The 25,644-nt window shown below is 42.9% G+C and overlaps 4 protein-coding genes and 1 non-coding gene across 5 annotated transcripts; 2 read left to right on the top strand and 3 right to left on the bottom strand.

The window, feature by feature from the left end:
• Positions 1-1,266: 1,266 nt before the first annotated feature.
• On the bottom strand, positions 1,267-1,338 carry TRNAC-GCA (transfer RNA cysteine (anticodon GCA)). The gene has a single exon. It is a non-coding gene; the product is annotated as a tRNA-Cys (tRNA).
• A 904-nt stretch (positions 1,339-2,242) lies between these two features.
• LOC133922037 (uncharacterized) lies at positions 2,243-3,509 on the top strand. Its single transcript, XM_062367189.1, has one exon. It carries the CDS (start codon positions 2,432-2,434, stop codon positions 3,104-3,106), a length of 675 nt encoding a protein of 224 aa, XP_062223173.1. The 5' UTR covers positions 2,243-2,431; the 3' UTR covers positions 3,107-3,509.
• A 287-nt stretch (positions 3,510-3,796) lies between these two features.
• Positions 3,797-4,863, bottom strand: LOC133922038 (uncharacterized). Its single transcript, XM_062367190.1, has 3 exons — positions 4,361-4,863; positions 4,156-4,251; positions 3,797-4,052 (listed from the first exon to the last, which is right to left on the bottom strand). Exons 1-3 carry the CDS (start codon positions 4,538-4,540, stop codon positions 4,026-4,028), a joined length of 303 nt encoding a protein of 100 aa, XP_062223174.1. The 5' UTR covers positions 4,541-4,863; the 3' UTR covers positions 3,797-4,025.
• A 13,687-nt stretch (positions 4,864-18,550) lies between these two features.
• Positions 18,551-23,093, top strand: LOC133922034 (N-carbamoylputrescine amidase-like). Its single transcript, XM_062367187.1, has 9 exons — positions 18,551-18,736; positions 21,057-21,105; positions 21,358-21,449; positions 21,546-21,697; positions 21,777-21,823; positions 21,962-21,995; positions 22,117-22,283; positions 22,435-22,531; positions 22,618-23,093. Exons 1-9 carry the CDS (start codon positions 18,639-18,641, stop codon positions 22,788-22,790), a joined length of 909 nt encoding a protein of 302 aa, XP_062223171.1. The 5' UTR covers positions 18,551-18,638; the 3' UTR covers positions 22,791-23,093.
• Positions 23,094-23,721: 628 nt separating this feature from the next.
• LOC133922035 (protein FANTASTIC FOUR 3-like) lies at positions 23,722-24,612 on the bottom strand. Its single transcript, XM_062367188.1, has one exon. It carries the CDS (start codon positions 24,469-24,471, stop codon positions 23,890-23,892), a length of 582 nt encoding a protein of 193 aa, XP_062223172.1. The 5' UTR covers positions 24,472-24,612; the 3' UTR covers positions 23,722-23,889.
• Between the last annotated feature and the right edge of the window lie 1,032 nt (positions 24,613-25,644).

Raw genomic sequence — 25,644 nt, 5'->3', positions numbered from 1 at the left:
CATTAGTACTCATCAAAAGTTATAAATGTGTTAGTACTGAAGATGCCCTCACCTATGGCGGAATAATATATCACTATACACTGGGACATCGGAGAAGTAATCCCGGAATAGCCTAGCAGCACCTTCCTAGTGCCCATGGTCTCTGACCGCATGTCCTAGCACAGAGCCTCTGTGACGCATGTGACCCTGGGCAGCAAGCTCTTCCTCCTCGATGGAAATCAGTAACATCAATTTGTCCTCATCATCGCTCGAGTACAATGAGAACGACATGAACAGATCTTTGAACGTAGATGACCTCATTGTGTAAATGTGAAATGCGGAGGCAACTGCACCTCTCTACTTTGGAAGCAGACCTCTTTTATAGCCACAATAGTCTTCTCAAGCAAGTAACCCGTGCGTAGCTTCCCATGCAATCTGACAGGCATGTGCTTCCTGGCTTCCATGGGAAGAATCATGACTATGAAGGCACTAGACATGTGGTTCCTGGCATCCACGAGAAGAATCATGCCCACAAAGCTAGCTAGGAATTGGGTTCGAAATTAAGATCGTTTACGTAGATAATACATATACATATTGCTGATTGATTTGTGCTTGGAGCCATGAAATAGGTAGCGTGCGTGCTACTTTGATATTTGGATTTGGGAAAATAACGAAACAAAGAAGAGAGTGGTAGAGAAATTGGTGGCGGAGGGGATTTGAATTAGAGGTGCAGGTAGCATTCTTCTCCCCGTACAAAATACATTGCCAGTGTATACGTGCCATGTATTACAACCGTATTGTATGCGTCGTGACAGTTATACGAAAATGATAGAATATTGGAAGTCTATTGGGAAGGAAATGAGAAAAGGAAATGCTATTTGAGTAAAAAATCTGAAGGAAACACGTTTGGAAAGGGAATCCCTTCGGAAAAAGATTTTAGGCTGAGAAACGAACGAAATTAAGGGAACAATTAGAGTTGGAGATGGTCTTATAGAGTTACCTCCATTCGTTGATTACAGCAATCAACGTTAGCACTTATTGGTTAGAAGGTGTTAGATGTCAGGTATATTCAATACTCAAAAAACATGAAATGAAGTTATCAGTTGTTATATCTGATTTTGTTATGGCGGAGGGGGAAAGCAAAGTGACCTGATAAACCATTGGAGCATCCGGCCCCTCCGATCTGCAACACCCTTCTACACACAGAGAGAAGATAAATCACTGGACTACCAACACGGCTCAACAAAAGAAATTCTTAACAGAAACACTAAAAAAAAAGTAACTTGAAGGGCCCATCCGGGTTCGAACCGGAGACCTATCGATCTGCAGTCGATTGCTCTACCACTGAGCTATGGACCCTTTGTTGCTCCTTATATTATTATTTATATATATATAGTAATGGAATTACGTACAATACTAGCAAGCAGTATACATCGACGTGAACATAATTTCCACCACGTTTCGTTCTAAGACCCGATTTCTTCCAAGACGGCTCCGTTCGTTGCGCTTCACAGTGGAATTCATCACTTGTGCAAAAGAGACCCAAGACACATGCACAGAGCACTAGGCTGATTCAAAACAAGCCTCTCAAGTGAAACGTCTCGTCTAAATAAAAAGCAAGAAAAGCTTCCACTCATCGATCGTCGATCGACCGTGCCAAGCACCAAGCTGCCCTTCTCCCGCGCTCCCGGGACCCTTCCCACTGACAAATCACTAACCTTCATTAGCTAGCGGCTCGTGGAATCGTGAAGCTGAATTAACCGAGCTCGATTAGCTCAGACAAAACTAGGGATGTCAACGGGGAAATTCCCCGCGGGGAATGGGTAACCATCCCCGCCCCGATTGGGGGAAATTTTCCCCGTCCCCGTCCCCGTCCCCGCTCGCGGGGGAGAAAATTCTCCCATCCCCGTCCCCGCGCGGGGAAATATACCCGACGGGGAACCCGTCCCCGCTACGTTAGCACGATAAAAGGCCTGCTGGCTGACGGACTTTGGTGGATTGGGCTTTAGTTGGCCCGTTTCTTGCATATATGGGCCATGGAGAGTTTAAATATTTCGGGGAATTATCCCCGCGGGAAAACGGGGACGGGGGACAGGGAACCGTCCCTGCCCCCGCCATACCCGACGGGGGAGAATTTTCCCCATTAAACCCCCCGCGGGGGGAAAATTGGCCCCATCCCCGTCCCCTAATAGGGGAATTCCCCGTCGGGGAACGGGGATCGGAACCCCGTTGACATCCCTAGACAAAACAAGCGCAAAAGTACACGGCAGTGATCTTGGAGGCACAATCAAAACCAGATTAAACAACAGCGTTAGCTTCCAAAGAGTGGATGGTGGTAACTAGCCGCCTCAAATCCAACCACCCCACCCTTTTCAAATCTTCAGCTCCAAACCATTGGCGCCTCCCCGACAAGCACGACTGACAAGCACGACTTCCCAGTGTACCCCTCGCCATGGCCTCTTCAAAACCGAGCCCCGTTTGTGCTTCGCCACACACTCTGCCTTGCGCGCATCGCGTGACCATAGAGCAGAACAGAAGCGAAGACACCGCGCTGAGCCACGAGATGCCACCGCCAGATCTTGATTCCGTCTTATACGGCAGCGGCGAGTCGGAGGAGTACGACGACCCGTACGCCCCCGCGGAGTCGCTCCGGCTCCGGATCGGGGAGGACATCGACTGGAGCGACGTCGGGGTGGCGGCGGTGCTGGAGCGGGACGACTCCACCAAGGGCGCCGGCGCCAACCCCAAGTCGGCCGCGCGCAGGAGCGCGGTCGCGAGGAGCTCGCTGTCCGCCGCGGCACTGCCGAAGGCGGCGGTGGCCGCAGTCATCGGCGGCCTGCCCGCGGCGAGCAAGAATAAGACCGCGCGCGAGCACGGCCGGCGCTCCTCGTGCCGGCTCGGCCGCGCTAGGGTGTTCGCGGCCGGGGAAGCCGTGGACCATCAGGCAGAGCCGGCGTCGCCCAAGGTATCCTGCCTCGGGGGCGTGACCGGCGTCCGGTTAGAGACGTGGCCCGCGGGTGAGGGGAGCAGTCGTCGCGGGTGGTGGTCGTGGTTTGTAGGCAACGTCATGTGTTGCTGCTCGGACGGCCGGTGCGCGTGGAGGCCGAGGGGGAGCGGAGCCGACTAGCCAAGACACGGCGGAGTTAGCCGGCGCACGCAGTGGCCGTTGAAGGCGCTCGCCCTGCCGACGGAAGTGGCCAGGAGGCATCGGAACATCGGATCGACTGATTGTTCATGCCATTACAAAGACATTTCCAAATATTGTCCAAGTTAACAGTCTTTGTTTGCTTTGAAAATTACAATTTTTATGTAGGTATTTAACCCTCTCTTCCATTAATCACATAGTCATAGCCCATTGTATATGCTCTAAAATATTTGTCCAAGTTCATAGTATTCATGAACGTTTTAATTTGTCGGCTGAAAATGTTATCGAAAGGACGAAAACTTGTCTCCATCTTGATTACTGCTCCTGCCCCTCTCAAAACGGCGCGCCTTTTGACTGTTGAACTCGGGCTTGTTTCGGCCGCGCGGCAGCGGGCATGGCGCACGGAGCGTGCCCCCCGCCGCGCCGGGCGCGCGGCGCGGCCCTCTGCACGGGACCTGGCCGCGGTGGAGCACAGGAGGACCGGATGGGGCCCTTCCAAGTTCCACTGCACTCTGCACCGCACGCGCCTGTCGTCGGGATTGGGCAGGCGCGGTTCACCGAACAGTGCCACTGTGCGGCGCGTATGTAATTGCCTAGATGTGACCAGGACATTCTCGTAGCTGATCTGATATCGAACAAGGATTTTTTTTTCCCCTCCTTCCGACCAGTACGTACTTAGCACCGTTAGATTTATTCATTATGGACAAACTACGTACATAATAGGCTCGAGGAAGCCTCCATTTACAATAAGACAACATCGCTACAACCGAAGTTCACAATAGTAATGTTACACACCTCCCCAGTGTACAGAAAGCAGATGAGAAAAGGAAAAGAAAAGACTATTTGTATGTACATATCAGTTGTATCCACACCATCACCGGAGCGTTTGATTGGGCAACCATCAGCTTGGATGAGCCTCCTCACCTTTCTGCAATTAACACAACAAGACCTCAGTTTTCAGATAATTCAGAAACAAAAATACTGGGACAGAAATCACGAGCTGCTCTTTGCCAGTTAGGATTGTCGGTTACCTTGTCGCCTTTAGCTGCGGCGGCTCTCTTTGCCGCCTCGGCCTTGTCCTTGTCCGCCTTCCTCCTCAGCTTCTCCAGCTTCTCCCTCTCCATCTTCTGCTTAATCAATCACTTCTGTTACAGTTTTATACGCCACGCAAAAGCAGACACCAACTAAAAGTAATAAACGAATCCAAGCAGCATAATCAAACGAGCAATAGATCACCTGTATGTAGACGTTCTCGGCGGCGCGCTCCTCCTCGCTAAGCACCCTGCCGGTGGCATTGCCGCCGAAGTAGCGCAGCACGCGGCCGCCGCTCGCGCCCTCCATCCTCATCGCCGCGGCCTCCGCCACCGCCGCCCATGCTGGCTGGTGAACCATCGCCACGGCTCTTTTTGTAGCCATCCTCTTCTTGCTTCCCAAGAACACACCACCGTCTTCCTGCTCCCCAAGAACGCGACGTCGTTGACACGTTGCCGATGCTTCTCCCTCGTGTCCTCTGCGTGGATCGATCGGCGCAGCGAAATGATAGCAGGGTAGCTGCCTATTTCTAGTAGACGCGCGCCTTGGGCTTTTTCTATTTCTAGTGGAGTCTGTCAGTGTCCGGCCGATGCTCCGGACCTTGCAGATTCTCACGTTGATGTAGATAAGGATGAGCGCCGGACAAAGAACATGGTTTCGGGAAACCACGGCTGAAACGCTTGTTTTCGTGTGTTTTTTATTCTTCTGGTCCTTATCCTTCCCATGTGGGACTTTGGTGGCCTAAGATGTAAACATGAAATTGCTATTATATCCATATGAAGCTATATCAGGGTTAAAGATCAACTTTAAAAAAAAGTGAGATACTTGTAATATCCCAAGAGGAGGACAAGTCCAAAAATTACTATGGCCTCTGAAATATTTAGGGGTTCCGGTTTCTTAGTTCCAGATCGCGTGTGATTGATTGGCTCCTTGTCAATGAAAAACTTTTTAAAAGATTGGTCGGTTGGCAAGCAGCTCTTCCACGATTGGTGGTAGATGGTGCGAGGAATAGTACAAATAGTATTCTAATTATTGTTATAATTATTAAGTCAATGATTTACATAATCATAGCTACAATAATTAATCAGAATATCATCTCGGTAGTTCTAGTATGTATTTTGTATCTAAAATCGAAACATATGTCTTTTCAACACAGATCATCACAACAAAGTTTAAGAAATAGCGAGTAATTAAAAATATATTACAAGCATTTGAATTATTACAATTTACAACAAAAAGAAACTAGAGGATAAAAACAATTCATCTCTTAACCAAAACTGGAAACTACGCAGCGGAAGAATTAACATCTATGAACAACAAAAGTGTGTAGTGTCATTTACCCTGAGGCGCCACCTCGAAACACCGCCACTCGAGTAGTTTGCACTGCTCATTCCCACAACCTACATCGGCAGGCGTGAGTAGTCAAACACTACCTTCTCCTCATCGATAGCACTGAAAGAGCAGTATGAATACGAAGATACTCGTATGACTTAATCCATAATGGGTACATATAAATAACTCAACTTTAAAGATTATGCATTTGGATATTAGCAAGGATCAGCTATAAGGTTAAATGAATTCATATGCGAAAGCAACTTTAACACAATATGTGAGCATCTACACTTAACCAAATATACCCTTCTATCCTATATCCATCAGCATGAACATATATGTAACTGGAACCGATAATAATTCATCACCGAACATCTCTATCCATTTCTCACATACTATACCACATCATCCCACATTCGTGACTCTACGACTGATGCGGATGGACAGAAGTATGCTTATAATCGAGAGCGTGGCAATTCAAATTGATTTTACCACCTGCAGGGGTACATCTTTACCCATATGACTCGGGTCTATCCTCTTGGCCCCCGAGATAATCTTTCTCATACCCGAACTACCCACTTATGCATGCCCCTATGGCAACAGGGTTTCAACAAGCGTGTTCTAGACACATCTGGCTCCCCGTCATCTTGCTTCTCCTTTTGTTTTTTTCTTAAGCGTCATAGAGTCGCAAGGCAAGCATCAACACGGTGTATGATAATCAGCTTATCTTACCAATAGATCGACATGTGGTTAGTATGGAAAGTGCTAAAGCCAACGGCACTGACAGATAGTGCTTAAATACTGCAAGCGGTCTATGGCATCCGGGTTCCTCTCTCCCGACCTACCCCTAGCACCGTCCACATCTCGTCTCATCCTCACAACTCATCCATCCCAATATCATTATTATTATCATTGTGAACAATAATTAAACCTATAGCTCACAAACGATGGAACATTCTACCGTCGACTTCTACCGAAGACCTATGCATTGCTAAGCATCTCGTATCACTTTTAGGTAAGATATTCTCATGATTATACCCAGACTACAAGGATAGAGATTATCAATACAAGGTAGGGATAAATATAACAATTAGGTGCTATCCGATTTCTCGACATCAACTAACTCAATATGCATAACATACATAGAGCATAATTTATCCATTTAAATTCATATGATCCAAAGTAGTAAGTAGAATATATTTAGATGCTTGCCTTGCTGCTCCGACGCTTACCTACCGCTACTTGCGCATCACTCATAGAACTCTAGAAGTTTGGCGTTGTCTTCGCTCACTCGAACTGTTAGTGCGACACTCTCTAAATAAACCAAGATTACATCATATAAATAAATAAACAACAAAAAAGTGTGCACACGATGCATGCTCATATAACAATAGGGCACCATGTTTCGAATACATTTGTAAAAGATCGCCAACAATTAGGGTTTTGAATGCTTGAACCTCGGATAAGCTAACCTAAGTTCATAGAGTTTTTAGCAGTTGGTGGTTAGATCAACATTATAGTGGTAGTCAGATTGACGGCGTGCATAGAGTTTGGGCCCTTGGCGGCCAGACCACAGGCACAATGGTGGTCAGACTTGTGGCGGGAGGTCAGACAGGCCTAAGCGGCAGTCAGATAGCTGGAACATTGCTGGCGGCACCTTTGTGAGGTCACTGGCAAGGCTTTCTACCGTGAAGGGTACCAAAATGCTCTAGGAGACTAGTGGAGTGCTTACAGGATGATTTGGATGATATTCACCGAGCCAAACTCGGGATGCTCTATGGATAAGCTTTAGGCTAGGGTTGAGGTTGGGCCTAATCGGGAATGGGACAAACTAGAGTTTGGGAATGACGGGGCAAGGGTAGTGGGTGTCTCACCTCAATGTAGGAAAACTTTCTAGTGGAGGGGTCCACTCCGGGGAGGCTCCGTTGGAGATCGGGCTTTGAGGTGGTGCGCGAGCTTGAGGTGGATGAACTCGCATCGAAGACATCTCCGATGAAAAGGATGAAGGGGATGAGCTTGGGGAAGTCCTCGGGAATCTTGGGGAAGTGCCCTCTGTCAAAATCTGGTTGTCAGCGTCGTCGTCTTTCTTCTCTCCCTTGGTTTGTGTGAAGAGAGTGAAAAGTGAGAAAGAGAGTGTGTGTCGATTTCCTTAAGTGGACGCTCTGCACTATGGCGATCAGACCACGAGAAATTCACGTGGCAAGCCTACGTGTCTACCACTGGCGGTCAGACTGCAGTGAGACTCGGCCACACCACGAGAGGGATCTTTTGCCAAATTTCCTAATTTATCTCTTTCTCCTTTCTTCTTCTTCTGCAAAGTATTTGGGGCTTTACTAAAGAGCCCTAAACCATCTCCTAAGTACTTTTGAAACACGTTTGAATTTTAATTTAATACATAAACACGTAGAAATAATTTCCATGATGATTATGCATGCTCAATTATGTGATTAACATTTTGGGACGTGACACCTAGTCACCTCAAACTAGAGTAGTATTCCTATTTACCGCATGTCTATGTATATGCTGCCAAAAATTGTACATGATAAAATGGATAGGACACGATGCTTCTTCTCTACTTCGAGAATCGTCTTTCCCCTTCTAAAGTACAGCAAGGTGATCGACAGGCAATTGTCGATTTTGGACGTTGATCTCTCCTCCGCTGGTGGCCATTCGACGCCGAAGTTGGAGGGGAATTGGTGGATCAACATTTGGATTAGCTATTAGGGTAGTTTAGTGGTCGTTTAGGAGGTAGATTAGGTTAGTTTAGTTTTTTTTCATCTGTTGTGGAGCCTGTTGTTGCTAGGCGTGGTTGTCGTGGCGTCTTCTATTGCGGCGTCTTCGGCATGTTAGTTTTGTTTCTAGTTGGTTGGATAATCTTAGGTTGGGTTTCCCCATGCTGATTCCATCGGTGGTGGGAGTCTTGTTTTCTCCGAGCATGGTTCGCAGGGGCTTCAGTGTTGGCATCACTGCTGGCGTTGTTGGTTCTGATAGGCTTGCTCGGGAGAGGATAGTGTTGCTCCACCTGGCTATGCCTGGGGGGCCTTTTTGGGTTACTTCGCCATCATTTGAATTGAGGTCGCATGCTTTGCTTCAAGCATCTGATCCCCTGTATTTCAGCAATGATGCAACCATTGGCCGTCTTGTAGTGCATGTACGTTCATCGATTCAAGATCACGTCAGCGTGATCGGTGTGCTAATCGTTGGAGCAGCAAAAAACTACAAAGATTCTTCGTCAAGAAGGGTTTCGGCTTCAAGCTGCTTGCTCGACATGTTCTCCTGCCAGTGGTGGCGAACCGTCGAGTGGCTGCTCCAATTGCCGGCGACAAAGGCGACCGGTAGAATCTTTCAAAGACCATGTTGTCATTTTGTGTTCCTTATATATATATACATATATATATATATATATGTATATATAGATATATATGTATATATATATTGTTTCTCATATAACATAGCATAAAAACTCGTCTTATATAGACAAACTAGAATACCAAAGGATTTTCAAAAGACCACACTACTTCATTTCTACAAGTATAGCTTACAAATGGTTTTCCCTTTCGGGAACCCCAAATACTTACACACACGGATGATTAACTTACAGCGGTAGTAGCATAAATCTTTCCTTCAATATAACTATTTTATAAGGTAGACTTAATACTAGAAGTGAGAGAGGGAGTGCTAAGGATGCTCTTGGTAATTCTCAAGTAATTCCTACATCTGGCATAGTCATAATAGGGTATAGAGAACTCTGTGTCCGTAGAGAAGTGTTCTCTTTGAGTGGAATTGCTTGGGGTAATGATAAAAATTTATCACATATGTTCATGACTAGAGATATCCAGGGAGAGCTTTGCTATAATTGAAATAAGCTAGCGATAAGAATAATGAGTACCACAATACTAAAATGTTCAATATTAAAAGCGACCTTTCTTGATTCAGTAGTATTCGGTGATGCTATTTAGGATCTTTGCAATACTAAAATATTCAATATTGAAAGCGACCTTTCTTGATTCAGTAGTATTTAGTGATGCTATTCAGTAGTGACTAGTAATATTTATCATTAACGTGCGACGGTGTAAGGATATAATATTATAATATATTTCAACAATTCGTCTACTTCAAGAATTACTATTTAGATACTATATTGGTATTATTTAGATACTATTTAGTATTGTGTGCACACCGTGTGAACAGTAAAAATTTAATTTAACATTATTTAAATACTATTTTGAATAGTAACAACAATACTAAAATATTTAATATTGCAAGTGACCTTTCTTGATTCAATAGTATTCAGTGATGCTATTTAGTAGTATTTAGTAATATTAAAATTTGAGTTATTATTCATTATTAACAAAATAATTAGCAATATTTATCATTAGCGTGTGACGGTGTAAGGATGTAATATTATAATATACTTCAACAACTCGTCCACTTCATGCGTGTAATTTTATATTAAAGAATTATTATTTGGTATTATTCAGATACTATTTAGTACTGTTTGCACACCCTATGAACAGTAAAAACTTAATTTAATATTATTAAAATATTATTTTGAACAGTAACAATAATACTAAAATATTCAATATGAAAGTGATATTTTTTGATTCAGTAGTATTCAGTGATGCTATTCAGGATCTTTGTAGGTTGGTAAAACCAACAGTTCAGCCGGTGTACAATAGTCGTAAAAATCCTACTCCATACTCACCATTCTTATCGCTAGCTTATTTTAGAAGTAGGAAATTCCTAGATATCCCTAATCATGAATATATGTGATAAGTTTTAAAAAAAACGGATCGAGTTATATATATATAAAAGGACATGACAAGAAAAGGATTCTTTTGGCCGGGTGGGGGCACATAAAAGAAATACTATCTTGAACAAAATTTGTAAACCAAAAAAGAAAGGTGGTCTAAGGATACAAAATTTAATGACATTGAACATTAACCTTCTTTGTAAATGGTGATGGAAGCTCAAACACTCAGAATTGTTATGGTAAGACATTGTAAAGGAAAAATATGTGAAGAACCTTAGTATTGTTCAACTTAAGGTTAAAGCCAATAACTCCCCTGTGTGAAGTGATTTGCTGAAAGTCAAATAATATTACCTTAGAGGGAGAATCATGGTAGTGGGTAAAGGGGACAAGACTGACTTCTGGAATGACTCATGGTGTGGACAAGTGTCTTTCGGAGACAAATTTCCTGAACTTTATGATGTTTGTTATGAGCAAGAAGTTACAATGGCTTCTCTTACCAATCAATTTTGGCACTTGTCTTTCAGAAGGTGGCTTGATGAACGTTTGCAAGGCCAACTGAGATGGTTGCGAGATTTACTGTCCACTGTGGCACTGTCAGAAGATAAGGACAAATCCAGATGGTTGTGGGAGAAATTAGGCAATTTCTCTGTTAAGTCTATGTATGCTCACATGTGCAGATATGGCGTGCCATATAACATCACTGGAAAGCTAGAATACCCCTGAAGATCAAAATTTTCATGTGGCTAATATATCAAAATACTATCCTGACCAAAGATAATCTTTTATAGAACGTAGAGAATAGAATACGCACTAGTCTTATGAGAAGGCATAAGAATTGGGACTTGAACCCCGACTGGTCAGCTCCTAACTCTATTCAGAGCTCAACCAACCGAGCTAACGCTCAATTCTCCAAAGATAACCTTTTGCAAAGGAATTGTCAAGGGAATCCCAAATGTGCTTTTTGTGATGTGGACGAAAACATTGCTCACTTATTTTTTTAGTCGGGCTTGTTATAGGCGCCCATTGTAGACCTGAATCTTTTGATCAATCTTTTGTCTGGATCAAACACTTCTTACCACATGGGGGAAGTTACAGATGGTTGGTTTGGCAGCCATCTGTTGGGCCATATGGAGGCTAAGAAATAGGGTTTGTTTTGAGAAAAAGTTTGTTCGATCTTCTACTGAGATCATATGCTATGCCTTTTCTTCTCTTGAAATACTCGGCAGATATGTAGAAAAGTGACGATCAGCATGTTAGAATTATTGGAGCTGGCCCATGTAATAATTCCTAATAAATCTTAAAAGCCCATATTGTGACGAGTGTCCTATTTAAGGTCCATCCTCTATTAGTACCATATTGCTAATGAAGGTGGAGGTGGGGGGTTTTCCCCCTATATATATACAAGGACCTCCACCTCTTTGGATACACAAAAACATAGACTGCTAATTGAGAGTAGCCCTAAAATTATAAACGCTCTCATTATGTGAGTCTATATAAGAGTTAGGGTTTTTGCCCCTTTCTCTTTCTGTTGTGCTGCCGCTGTAGTCTACTCCATCCCGACGTCGGCGTGTACTGGCAACCGGGAGAGTAAGTCTCCGAAATCCTCGCTCTTGAGATCTTGCACTAGGAGAGGGCGAATAAGTTTTTTTGGGAAGCGCTCCGCGCGACTGCTCAAGTTCTTCACCATGGCTCATCTTCCTGGTCGCTTAGGCGTTGCCTGCTATCATCATCAACAATTTTGACGCATCATCAGCAGGATCGATCGTGCCATCAACACAGTGCAATCAGCATCTTCAGCAACCTCCACAGCGCAGGACGAGTATGTAAAAATCATGTTATTCGTATTTTATTTCCTGCGATTTCTAATTTCGAGTATAGTAGATCTAGTCATTTGTTGTGATTTCGTACACATGTCTAGATTATGCTATGGTAACATGATCATATCAGTTTATCAGTTTCTGATCATGAATTATTTATGGATTAAATTAAACATAAAAGTGTCTTATATTTCAACAATCCAAAAACCTTATTGTAGGAACTTAGGTTTATCAAAGGCTGGTTTTGTCAATGCACTAAGGCCAGATAAGTTTTCTGGTGTGCACTTTAAGAGATGGCAAGTCAAGATCACTCTGTGACTGATGGCTATGAATGTCTATTGGGTGGCTAAGGGCAAGCCGGAAAGAACCCTTACTGTTGAGCAGGAAAAGACGTTCACGGATGCAAATACACTCTTTGTAGGATGCATTTTTAGCATTCTTGGTGACCGTCTTTGTGATGTGTATATGCACATACAAAGCGCGAAGGAGCTGTGGGATACACTGAATGCTAAATTCAGTGCATCAGATGCAAGAAGTGAACTGTATATTATGGAGCAGTATCATGACTACAAGATGGTTGAAAATCGCTCTGTAGTCGAGTAGGCTCATGAGGTTCAGTGCATCGTGAAGGAACTCGAACTCCTTAAGATCAATGTACCCGATAAGTTTATGGCTGGAGGCATCGTTGCCAAGTTACCTCCTTCGTTGAGAAACTTTGCCACTGTTCTAAAGCACAAGAGACAAGAGATTACTGTCGAGAGTTTGATTGTGTCTCTTGATGTTTAGGAGAAAGCTCGGGCTAAGGATGTGAGTTTAAAAAGAGGCGAGGGACAAACTAGCGCTAATATGGTGCAAAAGCCCTTCCACAACAAGAACAAAGGTAAAAATAATAAGCCAAACAAAACTACCACCTTCAAGAAGAAAAAGATGAACACAGTAAAACTGTCTTGCTTTGTGTGCGGTGAGATTGGATATTTCGCCAAGGATTGTCCAGACCGCAAGGGAAGAAAGACTCCACAAAAGCAGAACTCAAAGACTGCTAATATGGTGACCATTGGTGAAGCTGGAAACGGAGCTGCAGGGTATGAAAATTTACCCTCAGTATTTTCAGTATTTCAGTCTACTAATTGGTGGATTGATACAGGGGCCAATGTTCATGTGTGTACTGATATCTCAATGTTTTTATCTTATCAAGTTGTCTATGATTCTTTCGTCCTAATAGGGAATGGGTCACATGCTTCTGTTCGTGGTATTAGCATGGTAAATCTAAAATTTACTTCAGGAAAGATCGTGTAGCTAAGGAACATGCAGCATGTCCTTACAATGAACAAGAATCTAGTTAGCGGTTCCTTTCTTTGTAGAGACAGGTTTAAGGTGGTGTTAGAGTCCAATAAAGTAGTAGTGTCAAAGCATGAATAATTTATTGGTAAAGGCTATGAGTGCGGAGGCATGTTCCATTTTTTCCATTCTGATTTCAGCAATAAGTCTGTGAACTATATTTGTGGCAATGCTAATGATGATGCTAGTGTTTGGCATTCGCGGTTATATCATTTGAATTTTGGTTCTATGACTCGACTTTCCAGCATGAGTTTAATTCCAAATTTTTCCATGGTCAAAGGTTCTAAATGTTATAGTTGTGTGCAATCAAAACAACCTCGTAAGCCCCACAGGGCAACCGAGAAGAGAAATTTGGCACCTCTAGAACTCATACATTCAGATCTGTGTGAAATGAATGGTGTGTTGACGAAAGGTGAAAAAAGATATTTCATGAATTTGATTGATGATGCGACTAGATATTGCTATGTTTATTTGTTGAAAACGAAAGATGGGGCTCTAAATCACTTTAAAATCTGTAAGGCAGATGTTGGGAATCAACTAGAGAGAAAGATCAAAAGAATTAAGTCAGATCGTGGTGGAGAGTATTTTTCTAGTGATTTTGATTTATTCTATGAGAAATATAGGATTATTCATGAGAGGACACTTCCCTATTCACCCTAATCAAACGGGGTTGCTGAAAGAAAGAACCGCAAATTGACTAACTTGGTTAATCTCATGTTAGACACTACGGGATTATCTAAGGTATGGTGGGAAGATGCCCTGTTGACTTTATGTCATGTCCTGAATAGAGTTCCTCTCAAGGATAAGGAGAAAACCCCAATTGAAGAATGGTAAGGGAGAAAGCCATCACTTTCTTATTTGCGCACTTGGGGGTGCTTGGCGAAAGTCAATATACCAATAACTAAAAAGTGCAAGCTTAGGTCTAAAACAGTGGATTGTGTCTTTCTGGGATATACTCATCGGAGCATTGCTTATATGTTTTTAGTGGTTAAATCTGAGGTACCTGACGTGCATGTTGATACAATGATGGAGTCTCATGATGCAACATTTTTTGAGCTCATATTTCATATGAAAGATTTACATAATATGTCTAGACTATCTTCTGAGATAATCTCTGAACCTCCTCCACCTCTTGAGATTATTGAACAAATACATGAGCAAGATCCTGAGGAGGATGACAGTGAAGCTCCTCGGAGGAGTAAGAGACAAAGGATTGCAAAGTCTTTTGGTGATGATTTCACTTTGTACTTATGGATGACACTCCCAAATCTATCTCAGAAGCGTTTGCATCTTCAGATGCAGACTACTGGAAGGAGGTTGTACGGAGCGAAATGGATTCCATCCTTGAAAACGGAACTTGCAAGGTCACAGAATGAACCTATGGATGCAAATCTGTGGGTTGCAAATGGGTGTTCAAGAAGAAGCTTAGGCCCAACAGTACTATTAAAAAGTACAAGGCTCGGCTTATGGCCAAGCGTTATACCCAAAAGGAAAGTGAAGACTTCTTTGCCACTTATTCATCTGTTGCGAGATTGAATACTATCCAATTGCTACTTTCCTTGGCTGCCTTACATGGTCTCATCGTTCAGCAGATGGACATTAAGACAGCTTTCCTTAATGGAGAGTTGGACGAGGAAATTTATATAGAACAGTCTGATGGGTTTGTAGTAAAAGGTCAAGAAGGTATAGTGTGTAAGTTGTTGAAGTCCTTGTATGGCCTTAAACAAACTCCTAAACAATGGCATGAGAAGTTTGATATAACTTTAACATCTACAGGCTTTTCGGTCAATGAGATAGATAAATGTGTGTACTATCGCCATGGTGGGGGTGAGAGACATATTGATATTTGGAACAAACCTTGACGTGGTTAATGAGGTCAAGTCTTTCTTATCTCAAAGCTTTGATATGAAAGATCTGTGTAAGGCTGATGTAATCTTAAACATCAAGTTAATCAAAGGAGAGAATGAGATTACTCTTACACAATCTCATTATGTTGAGAAGGTCTTGAGCCGCTTTGGTTACCACGACAGCAAGTCTTCTCCAACACCTTATGATCATAGTATGACACTTCGAAAGAATAAGAAAAGTGGCAGGGACTAACTGAGATACTCTCATATTATTGGATCACTCATGTACCTAGCTAGTGCTACAAGGCCTGACATCTCATTTGCTGTGAGCAAATTGAGTCGTTTTACTTCTAACCCGGGTGATGAACATTGGTGTGCGCTTGAACGAGTCATGAGTTATTTGCTTGGTACTATGAGTTATGATCTTCACTATTCTGGGTACCCATCGGTACTAGAGGGTTATAGTGATTCAAACTAGATATCTGATGCTGATAAGATTTACGCCACAAGTGGATATGTATTCACTCTAGCTGGTGTTGCTGTGTCATGGAGGTCTTGCAAACAGACCATCTTGACGAGGTCAACTATGGAAGCAGAACTCACTGCATTAGACACAGCCACTGTTGAGGCAGAATGGCTACGTGAGTTGTTGATGGACTTACCTGTGGTTGAGAAACCGGTACTGGCTATCCTTATGAACTGTGATAATTAGACGGTTATTATCAAAGTAAACAATTCTAAAGATAATGATAAGTCCTCAAGGCACGTAAAGAGACGATTGAAGTCTGTCAGAAAATTGAGAAACTTCAGAGTGATAACCTTGGATTATGTCCAAACAGCTAAGAACCTAACAGATCCCTTTACAAAGGGACTATCACGGAGTGTGATAGATAATGCATCGAAGGAGATGGGTATGAGACCCATGTGAGTTATACTATAGTGGTAACCTAACTTATGTGATTGGAGATCCCGTGAATTAGGACCTGGGAAGAACAAGCTATTGGTCTAACTGGAGGAGAGTACCTTTGTTGTTTGACCCACTTGAGTGAAGATGTAATACTCTCAGAGATTTGTAAGGCAGGTTGGCTAATGCCTTAATGTGTTCTGTTGGCTTTAAGTAGCAAAGATGCTGACCTACAGGGTATTCTTGAAAGAACACATATATATGAGTCTGACTGTTGGTCGCAGTCTATGAGATTTGAGTGATCTCTAGTAAACTCATGAAGAGACCATGTAGTATGACTTATATGCTCCACCCGCGGGGTAGCCTACTGGCAGCCAAGTATCAATTATGGATTTAAGTGAAACTTATTTGCACAAAACTTGCAATTCAAGGCATAGTCGATTGTTCAAGTTGTGAATGAGTGTAGTTTGATGTTCTAGGTTGATGTTCAACTTAACAGTCTCCACTGAAACACTGGTATATAAAATAACAGTGGGAAACTGGTAATTCTCTATGGGACTTTGAGATCCGGTGAGGGATTGTTAGAATTATTGGGGTCGGCCCATGTAATAATTCTTAATAAATCTTAAATGCCCATATTGTGGAGAGATGTTCCATGTTGAGGTCCACCCTCTATTAGTACTATATTGCTAATAGAGGTGGAGGTGGAGGGTTTCCCCCCTATATATGTAAGGATTCCTTTTGGGTACACAAAAACATAGACTGCTAATTGAGAGTAGCTTAAAATTGAGAATGCTCTCATTATGTGAGTTTATATAAGAGTTAGAGTTTTTTAGCTCTTTCTCTTTCTATTGTGCTGTCGCTGTAGTCTACTTCATCTCGACGTCGGCGTGCACCGGCAACCGGGAGAGTAGGTCTCTAAAACCCTCGCTCTTGAGACTGAGAGAGGATGAATAAGGTTTTTGGGAAGCGCTCCGCGCGACTGCTCAAGTTCTTCACCACAGCTCGTCTTCCTGATCGCTTAGGCGCTACCCGCTGTCATCATCAATAATTTCGGCACATCGTCAGCAGGATCGATCGTGCCATCAACACGGTGCAACCAGCATCTTCAGCAACCTCCACAGCGCAGGACGAGTATGTAAAAATCACGTTACTCGTATTTTATTTCCTGCGATTTCTAATTTCAAGTATAGTAGATCTAGTCATTTGTTGTGTTTATTACACATGTATAGGTTATGTTATAGTAATATAATCATATCAGTTTATCACTTTTTACTCATAAATTATTTATAAATTAAATTAAACATAAAAATACCTTATATTCCAACACTGCAGCGCTGAAGCCCTGCAACGGACAGCTCTGCAACTACATCCACGCCAAGATCCGAAGGCTATGAGTGACTTGAACCAGCTGATTACAACATGATGAAGGACCTGTCCGATGGCGTTCATTGCGAGGGGAAGAAGAAAGCGACCCTTTTGCGTTATTGTATGATAGTAATGGTAGATCGGTAGAATAGTTTATCTTCATGTACCGCAGTTGGCTTTTATGCTGGCTCATCATCTTCTGATGGTTTCTCTAAAATTTGTCATGACAACCCTCTGTGCTGTTGAAAACCCCGGTTAGGTTTGTGCTTTCAGTCTTTAGTAGTCCAGGTCGTCGTTTCGTTTTATCTCTCATGTTCGGGAAGGGAATCTATTCTGTAATTTCGTTGCAATTGTAATGAAATTCGGAATACCCGTTCTCGAAAGAAAAAAAAAATGCTCTAGGCCTAGTCAATGACTATAGGCTTCGACTTAGCCCGTCGTGGTCCGGCCTGGCCCATGAGCAGGACACGAAATGAAGAGATAGTGGCATGGGCATCATCACCAACTACGGAGTAGATCAGAGATTTTTTTTTTATATTTCGAAAATATAAAAAGTTAAAAAAATATGTATCCGTTTGAAAAATTATAAAATATGTCACTACCATCCTTCCAACGGTTGTATATTTTAAAAAATAAATCTGTCACATTTCTAACGGACGACATATTAAAAAAATAAAAATACAGCATTCCAATACTCTCAAAATTCAAAACACTATCAAAATTATTATGATTTTTTTGGAAAAAGTATACCGCAGAGAATGCTATGATCTAAATTTCAACTCAAATAATTAATTTTACAATAAGAAAAAAGATAAATTTTATTATTACAATAACCTATTTTTGTATTTTTTTCAAACATATACCTATTTTAGTAAATCTTTTCAGAATATAAAAAATAAAAAAACTCCACATCGGACGGGGCCCGGTGTCGCTTAGCTCCCGGTCCCGGAACCGCCTGAGTGCCTGCCCCACACCCCCCCATGCCAGGTGGGCCCCGAGGCGGCTCCTTTTATCTCCATAAAATCCTTTGGCATTTCAATATCCCCTGTGAGCAGGGTCCGCACTTCGCACCGCAGCAGCGGGAGAACGAGTCGGGGTGGGTGAAGTGGGAGCACACGCGGAGATGGCTGGGGGCGGCGCCGCGGGGAGGAAGGTGGCCGTCGCCGCCGTGCAGTTCGCCTGCACCGACGTCGAGGCCGACAACGTCGCCACCGCCGAGAGGTATCCCCTAGCTAATCCGTCCCCGGTTCTAGCAATTCGCCGCCCCTAAGGAGCTAAATTCCTATCTGTTTGGCTCAGCACGTGCTAGTGTGGTACCTCTTCGGTGTTTGTTCCCGAGAAGAGAGAAGGGGCTGTGCGAGCTCTCGGATTTGTGGCGATTTCTACTGAATTGTTAAGCGCAGGAGTTTTGCTGTCGCGAGTAGCTCATTGCATTGACTTTTGTTTCACCATCGAGTATCTATCCTGTTGTAGTGTTCTGCAATTCAGTAGCTCTTGGATCCCAGGTGCTACGGTGATTTCTTTTCTTCTCCCTTCCACTGCGGTATGTCTCGACGAGTATCCGGTCCCTATTATATGTTAAATGCAATCTGGATTCATTTAAGGCGACTTAAAATACTTAGTACATAATCACCTCGAAGAAAAGTATAAAGACATTAGATCTCAAGTAACCTGCAGCTGCACATTGGATTTTTGCGTTAGAAGGCATACAAGGCCTGATCAAACACTTAAATGAGGAGGGAAATAGAGGAGTAATACTACAATCCCTTCTTGGATTGCACATCACATTATTGGGCATAAAGTTGTGCCCTTTATGCCAATTAGCGTTCCCGTACTGCACACACAGTTGCCATTCTTTTTTACCATCAGCTACTTTATTCTTCTCCTAGGAGATAGTTGAGACTGTTGTTCCCTTTTATAGTGAATTATTGGGGCATCTGCATCGATGTTCTGATTATGTTATGTACTTTTTGATGTTGTGTCACTGCATAATGCAATGAGAATATGCCATGCTGTATATCAAAATTATTGATACTCTAATACAATGGTAATCTGTTGCCCTTGCTATATCATTAATTTGTCGTAAATCCTAATTACAATTATGAGGCTTGTGTTTTCAATTTTGTTCATCTGATGAGCTTTGGCTAACCATGGCACATGATCTGCTCAGCATGACAGAGTTAAAGGCTATCCATTTGCATTAGGTATTCTAGTGCCTTATATGCTGGCAGCTGCAAAACATGTCCAATTACTCTGGACTTGGCTTATATATGTTCGTGCTACATTTCAGCAAATGCATTTCAAGCCACGGTTGTAGTTCTAACTTCTAACTATTGTGTGAAAACTGAAGCACATTTTCTTTAGCACCTTTTGGGTAAATTGGTAACTTTTGTAGGGTTAATTTTTAAGCCTTTTTCGAAGTTAGTTTACATCACTTTCCTAAGGGGCTGGACTTTATTTTTCAATAGTTACAGTGCTGCTTCAAAAAGGGGAAAAATTGCAGGCTGCTAGAGTTACAATGCTATATTTTATTTGATTATTTAATTTAGTGAAAGAAAACTAGATAATTCTAAATTTGTTTGGTCTCCTTTTTGCAATTATTTTGCACCTCATGCTGGTAAACCGTAACCGCATTGTGGTCCCTCTTGTGACCAGAACTGCTTGAGCTTAATTGCTTCCATTAGTCTTCTTTGCTAGTTCATTTTCTTATTTGTCGCATACTTGAAGGCATTGCTTTGTCTAAGTGCTTTGCTGGATCCTAAAGCTATTGTGTAGTGTCACGCGCAGGACATAGGTGGATTACTGTAATCCGAGCACTGTAGCAGTTAGGAATTACGAAATAAAGGAGGTTTTCAGATTAGGTAGGACATAGAATTATTGGAGGAAGGAGATATTCGGTTAGTAAGGAGATAGAGTCAGTTTAGGAATATAATAGGAGTCGGTTTAGGAAAGTAATATTTGGAATACGGCATGGACTCTCCAGGACGGCCATGTACCCGCCCTGTTTATAGAGGACGCGTCCGGGAGATAATCAAACAAGAAAAGAATTAATCTAGTCTCTCTTCAATATTCTGTCTTCCCAATCTGTAGTCCAATCCTTCCCCTAACAGCCGACGCCGTCTGGCTATCCTCCCGGCGGATGCTTATCCCCCTTATGATCTTAGGACTATAACATGTAGTAATTGAGCTTTGCTGAATTCTAGTTTAAATCTGTATTAATGGTTTTGATCTAGTATTCACCATTAGTGTCAGGATGGCTTTCTCCTTTCACTGCCATTCTTGGCACAGCAGCCCATCACTCAATACTCACATTTTTTAGGATTTCCTTTGTCAATATTGCATCCCCTGTGTGTTACCTTGCAAGATTTAGTACTATACTACTATATTCTGGCTAGTGCTAGAAAATTGAGACTTCCGTCATTTAAGCTATTTTACTTAAAAATATATGAAGGAAGCTATGCTATACATTTTTAGCTGTCACTCTCTGTTGATCGTTGCTTGGAAAACCAGCAAGCGTAGGGACTGATTGTTGGTATTGCAGGTTGATTAGGGAAGCTCATAAGAAAGGAGCAAACATTGTACTCATTCAGGTAAATATATATGATAAATCAACATATGTTTAGCGATGAATCATGATGCTTTAAGCGTAACATATTACATAACACTGCGTAAAAAACTAGTAAATTGTATGATCAAACATAACCCCAAAGTTACAAGTACAAACCAGAATGTTTCTTTACAAACTTGAAGCAGAAAGAGCATAGGAGTTTGGACGATATTCTTGTTTTTCTATTATTTAAGTTTCTAATTCCCTGTACCACATGTATTTGTTCATGCCCTAGGAATTATTTGAGGGGCACTATTTCTGTCAAGCTCAAAGGATGGATTTCTTTCGGCGCGCTAAGCCTTATAATGACAACCCAACTATTATAAGGTAGATTTGTTTGTTTCTGTCGGCAAACAACTAGTAATGCATTCATTCTATTTCTTCAATATTTATACACACACTTTTTCCCTTTTTGGTCCATAGGATGCAAAAGCTTGCAAAGGAGTTGGATATTGTAATACCTGTCAGTTTTTTTGAGGAAACAAACAATGCCCATTACAATTCTGTGGCCATTATTGATGCTGACGGCACTGATCTTGGTCTATACCGCAAATCACACATTCCAGATGGACCAGGTAGTAAATGCCAGTAGTATTTTCCTGATCCAGTATAGATCATATTATCTCATCTAAAGAAGCTACTTTTGTTTGTCAGGTTATCAAGAGAAATATTATTTCAACCCGGGTGACACTGGTTTTAAGGTGATTCTTCAATTGTACTATGCACTCCAGCTTGACTTATATATTCCTCGGAAAAAATTATAGATGCATATGTTGTGAGGATAACTGTACTTGTTATGAGCAATGGTTCACGTAGTGTATTTGCCTCTATTGATGCAGGCTTTCAAAACCAAGTATGCGACAATTGGTGTTGGTAAGTTATATATATTTTCGATGATCCTGAATTTTATTTAGTTTATGTACAGTAGCACTAATAATTGATGTGACATTACTTCACTCCTAATAATTGAATGCCATCATTGTTATCCTGGTAGGAATTTGCTGGGATCAGTGGTTCCCGGAGTGTGCAAGGGCTATGGTGCTTCAGGGAGCTGAACTACTATTCTACCCCACTGCAATTGGATCTGAACCCCAGGATGGTAACCTGGATTCCCGTGAACATTGGAAGCGTGTCATGCAAGGCCATGCTGGTGCTAACTTGGTACTGTTTGTTGTTTTATATAGTTCATAATATGCACTATCAGCTTCAATGACGAATCATAAAGATGTTTCTTTTGTTTGCTGTTCCTTTAATTAAGTGATACTGGTGAAGCAGTCTCTCGTCATTTCATTGTTCACCTTGCATTATCCAGGTCCCCCTTGTTGCTTCTAACAGGATAGGCAGAGAAACTGTTGAGACCGAGCATGGCAAGAGCACTATAACCTTCTATGGGAATTCATTCATTGCAGGTAATCCAGCTTCTGTATATCTTTATTCTGGGAGATTGATGAACCAAAGAATATAAAACATGAGCTTAATTGAAGATTATCTGCAGGGCCAACTGGAGAAATCGTGAAGCTTGCAAATGACAAAGACGAGGAAGTTATTGTAGCAGAGTTTGACTTGGACGAGATCAAGTCGACCAGACACGGTTGGGGGATATTCAGGGACAGGCGCCCTGACCTATATAAGGTGCTACTGACGTTGGATGGAGAGAAATCGTCGTAAGCTCCACTTTTGTGAGTTATCTGCCCTTGAAAGGGACATGAGCTCCACAGTATTTGGAATGCCTATTTGGAAGACACAGGCTGTCCATGAATGCCACCGCTACGTCCAAACGGTAGTTCTCCTTTTTTTCCTGCTAAAGAATGAGTAGCAACTTCATAAGGCATCTCTGCATTCACTGATTCGTGGCATTTCACAATTTTCATATTCCACACAATAAAGTGTTGGTCATGTAATAAAACGTTCTGGCTGACCAAAAAATCAGAAATGAAAGCAATGCATAACTACATCTCTGGTTTCTTGTTACTCTTGCGCCGCACGCACTGTGGCATCGGGCTGGAGATAAGATTTGATGTTAGGGATCATATTAGAATAGATGGAGATAATATATATTAGTTAGTCTTAGAGATAAGATTTGTTAATTTAGATTGTTAGGGTCGGCTTCTATATAAAGGAAGGTGTAGTACCTATTGTAATGAAGCAAGAAGAATAAATCTAGTTCTCAGTCCCTTTCTGTAGTCTTCTCTAATATGTTCTCTCTCTAATCTATGATCTACTCTCCTTTAGCAGCCGACGTCGCCTGATTTTCCTCTTGGTGGATGTTTACTCTGATAATACTAGTATTAGTCTATTAGAAAGTTTGATTACTAAAAGCAAGAAAGAATCATAATTAGCAGAATCAGCATCTTTGATTCCAAAATGCCATTCATGACGGCTTAACTGAGAACCACCAACCAACTTTCACATGTTATCTGTTCCTTTTCCATCAACAAAGCTGGGGGTTCTTGTGAACTCTGGGCTGTGAGCCTAGGAAGTGCTTTGTAGCAGACAGTAGCATGCCTGGCACTTAGGTACTCATGAATTTTTTTTTTGACATAAGTATCTTTGTTCTGTTGATTCCTGCTACTCAAGTCATTGAACTGCTCACACGGAGTAATGCAAAGCCGTAACAATGGATTGGATGATTGAAGAAGTGACTCAAAACAGAGCAAAATTTTCGCTGTATTTACATCTCTTCGGAAGGGAAAAGAAACAACACTGGCGTGTGGAACTTGTTGGCAAGTACTGATTAAACCTCCGAGAAAGGAACTAAAACCAGCTCCTATTCATTCTCCTTTTGCTCTCGCTCTCGCACCATCGCATCTGCTAGTTCTTGCCCTTGGCACGGATGATCATCTGCTAGTTGAAATTCTTCTTCCGGATGCGTGAAGTGGAGCTTGAACCGGCCGTCCTCTCGGCGCGCCTGGAGCAGCTCCTGGGATGGTATCCTGACCTCCCGCAGCACCAGCCGGCCGTCCCCGCGGTGCGGCCGGAGGTAGAGCCACGGCTTCCCTCCGGCCCCGATCACCGAGATCGGCGGCGGGAACACCCTCCCGCTCGTCGTCCTCGCCAGCGTTGACACCATAATCTTTTCATCATTATTGCCACGGCACTGCCTCTTGCACGGCAGGGCCTGCCCGACGTCATCGGCGACATCGCCAAGATCGACGTCGCCTGAGCTCTCGGAGCCGAGGCCCTCGGTGCAGAGGCCGAGGTGGTGAGGCAAGATCAGAGACGGCGGTGCCTTTGGCAGAGGAGGAGGAGGAGGCGCCGTTGGCGCGGCCGAGCCCATAAGAGTCTGCGTCGCCGGCATCAGCGGCGTCCGGCTCCTCTCATAGCCATAGGCGCACGCCGGCGCAACCATGCACGCACAGGCGCGGGCGCCCGTGGTGAGTCGTCTTGCGCCGTGCTGGAGTTCGAGTCGTTCTCTCTTGTTGGCGTCCTGAGTTATAGAGGCGAGGAGATATGGGGGTCGGGATTCGTGGCTGCGTTTTGATGCGCGTGGCGGTGGCGACTGGTGAGTGGTTATGGCCGCGAGATGCCTCTTTGCCTCTGCGCGTGGTGCAGCGGCCAGCCGATGTGTTTGGCTCACGGTTGGATCGGAGCGTGTTTACGTTTCTCCATCCTTACGATGATACGATTCTGCTGGATTTAGGGCTGGAAAATCGCGTAGCAGATGGTACCGATCCCTCGGTTTAACATGATTTTGGATAACGATCCTGGAGACCGGCAGTATTTCGTGTAGATTGCCCTTGACGGTTTGACCGGCGACATAGTATATAGGAAGATGTATTTCGCCGTTTCTCACCTTCGAATGAACCAAGGATGTAGAAAACCTATGGCAAGGCTCCTTTTCTTTTGTTATATCATGCATCATATAGCTATTTAAGCAGTGAACTCTAATTTCAAGGGAGAGAAAAAAATGTATATACCCTCGAGTTGACTTCTTCGCTCCCTGTTGGATCTCGGGTTTGTGCTATGGAGCGTGCCTTCCTTGTCATAATGCAAGGTTTGAGTTCAAGTTCACCAGAAATCGAATTAGAGTTTTCCTAAGCCTAAACAAGGAGAGGTGGGTGGCACAGTGGTGGTAGTAGAGATGTTGTTTCCCGTAGGGTGGTGGATGGCAATAGCTACTAGCATGCCAACCTTTACTTCTCGAGAAAAGCTCGTGAGGTAGATTTGGTGCATGGGAGGTGATAGTGGGCTCGACGATAGGTCTATAGTAGTGGTTATGTTACTGAGGAGTAGCAATAGCAATTGTAGCATCCTGTAGAGAGTCCTTAGTATGTTACTTAGGTAGATCTGGTGCAGTGGCATGTAGCAGCATAGGGAGGGGTCAGGGAGGAGGCTGGCACGACCTACGGATAAATGAGTGGTGGGTTAGTATTTGAGGGGTTTTTTTTAGTTTATATATGCAATGAAGTGGATGATGAGAATCACAAGATCTTCATCCAATGGTATCAAAATGTGCCTGACAAGAAATTTTTCTATATGCCCATTTAAATATGGATGACCTAGCATAAGAAAGTTCCTTATA

The sequence above is a fragment of the Phragmites australis genome, chromosome 6 (assembly GCF_958298935.1).
Source record: "Phragmites australis chromosome 6, lpPhrAust1.1, whole genome shotgun sequence".
NCBI lineage: Eukaryota > Viridiplantae > Streptophyta > Magnoliopsida > Poales > Poaceae > Phragmites > Phragmites australis.
Note: the sequence above shows the minus strand (reverse complement) of the source record. Positions and strands in the feature narration are given on the sequence as shown.

What these genes read in the sequence shown, in the direction of transcription:
- LOC133922037 (XM_062367189.1), top strand. Translation starts at nt 2,432, where the DNA reads ATGGCCTCTTCAAAACCGAGCCCCGTTTGTGCTTCGCCACACACTCTG.
- LOC133922038 (XM_062367190.1), bottom strand. Translation starts at nt 4,540, where the DNA reads ATGGCTACAAAAAGAGCCGTGGCGATGGTTCACCAGCCAGCATGGGCG. An exon ending in CCGAGAACGTCTACATACAG is followed by an intron (nt 4,252 to 4,360) that starts GTGATCTATTGC and finishes TTGATTAAGCAG; the next exon opens with AAGATGGAGAGGGAGAAGCT. An exon ending in CCGCAGCTAAAGGCGACAAG is followed by an intron (nt 4,053 to 4,155) that starts GTAACCGACAAT and finishes TGTTAATTGCAG; the next exon opens with AAAGGTGAGGAGGCTCATCC.
- LOC133922034 (XM_062367187.1), top strand. Translation starts at nt 18,639, where the DNA reads ATGGCTGGGGGCGGCGCCGCGGGGAGGAAGGTGGCCGTCGCCGCCGTG. An exon ending in GACAACCCAACTATTATAAG is followed by an intron (nt 21,450 to 21,545) that starts GTAGATTTGTTT and finishes TTTGGTCCATAG; the next exon opens with GATGCAAAAGCTTGCAAAGG. An exon ending in CGGGTGACACTGGTTTTAAG is followed by an intron (nt 21,824 to 21,961) that starts GTGATTCTTCAA and finishes CTATTGATGCAG; the next exon opens with GCTTTCAAAACCAAGTATGC.
- LOC133922035 (XM_062367188.1), bottom strand. Translation starts at nt 24,471, where the DNA reads ATGGTTGCGCCGGCGTGCGCCTATGGCTATGAGAGGAGCCGGACGCCG.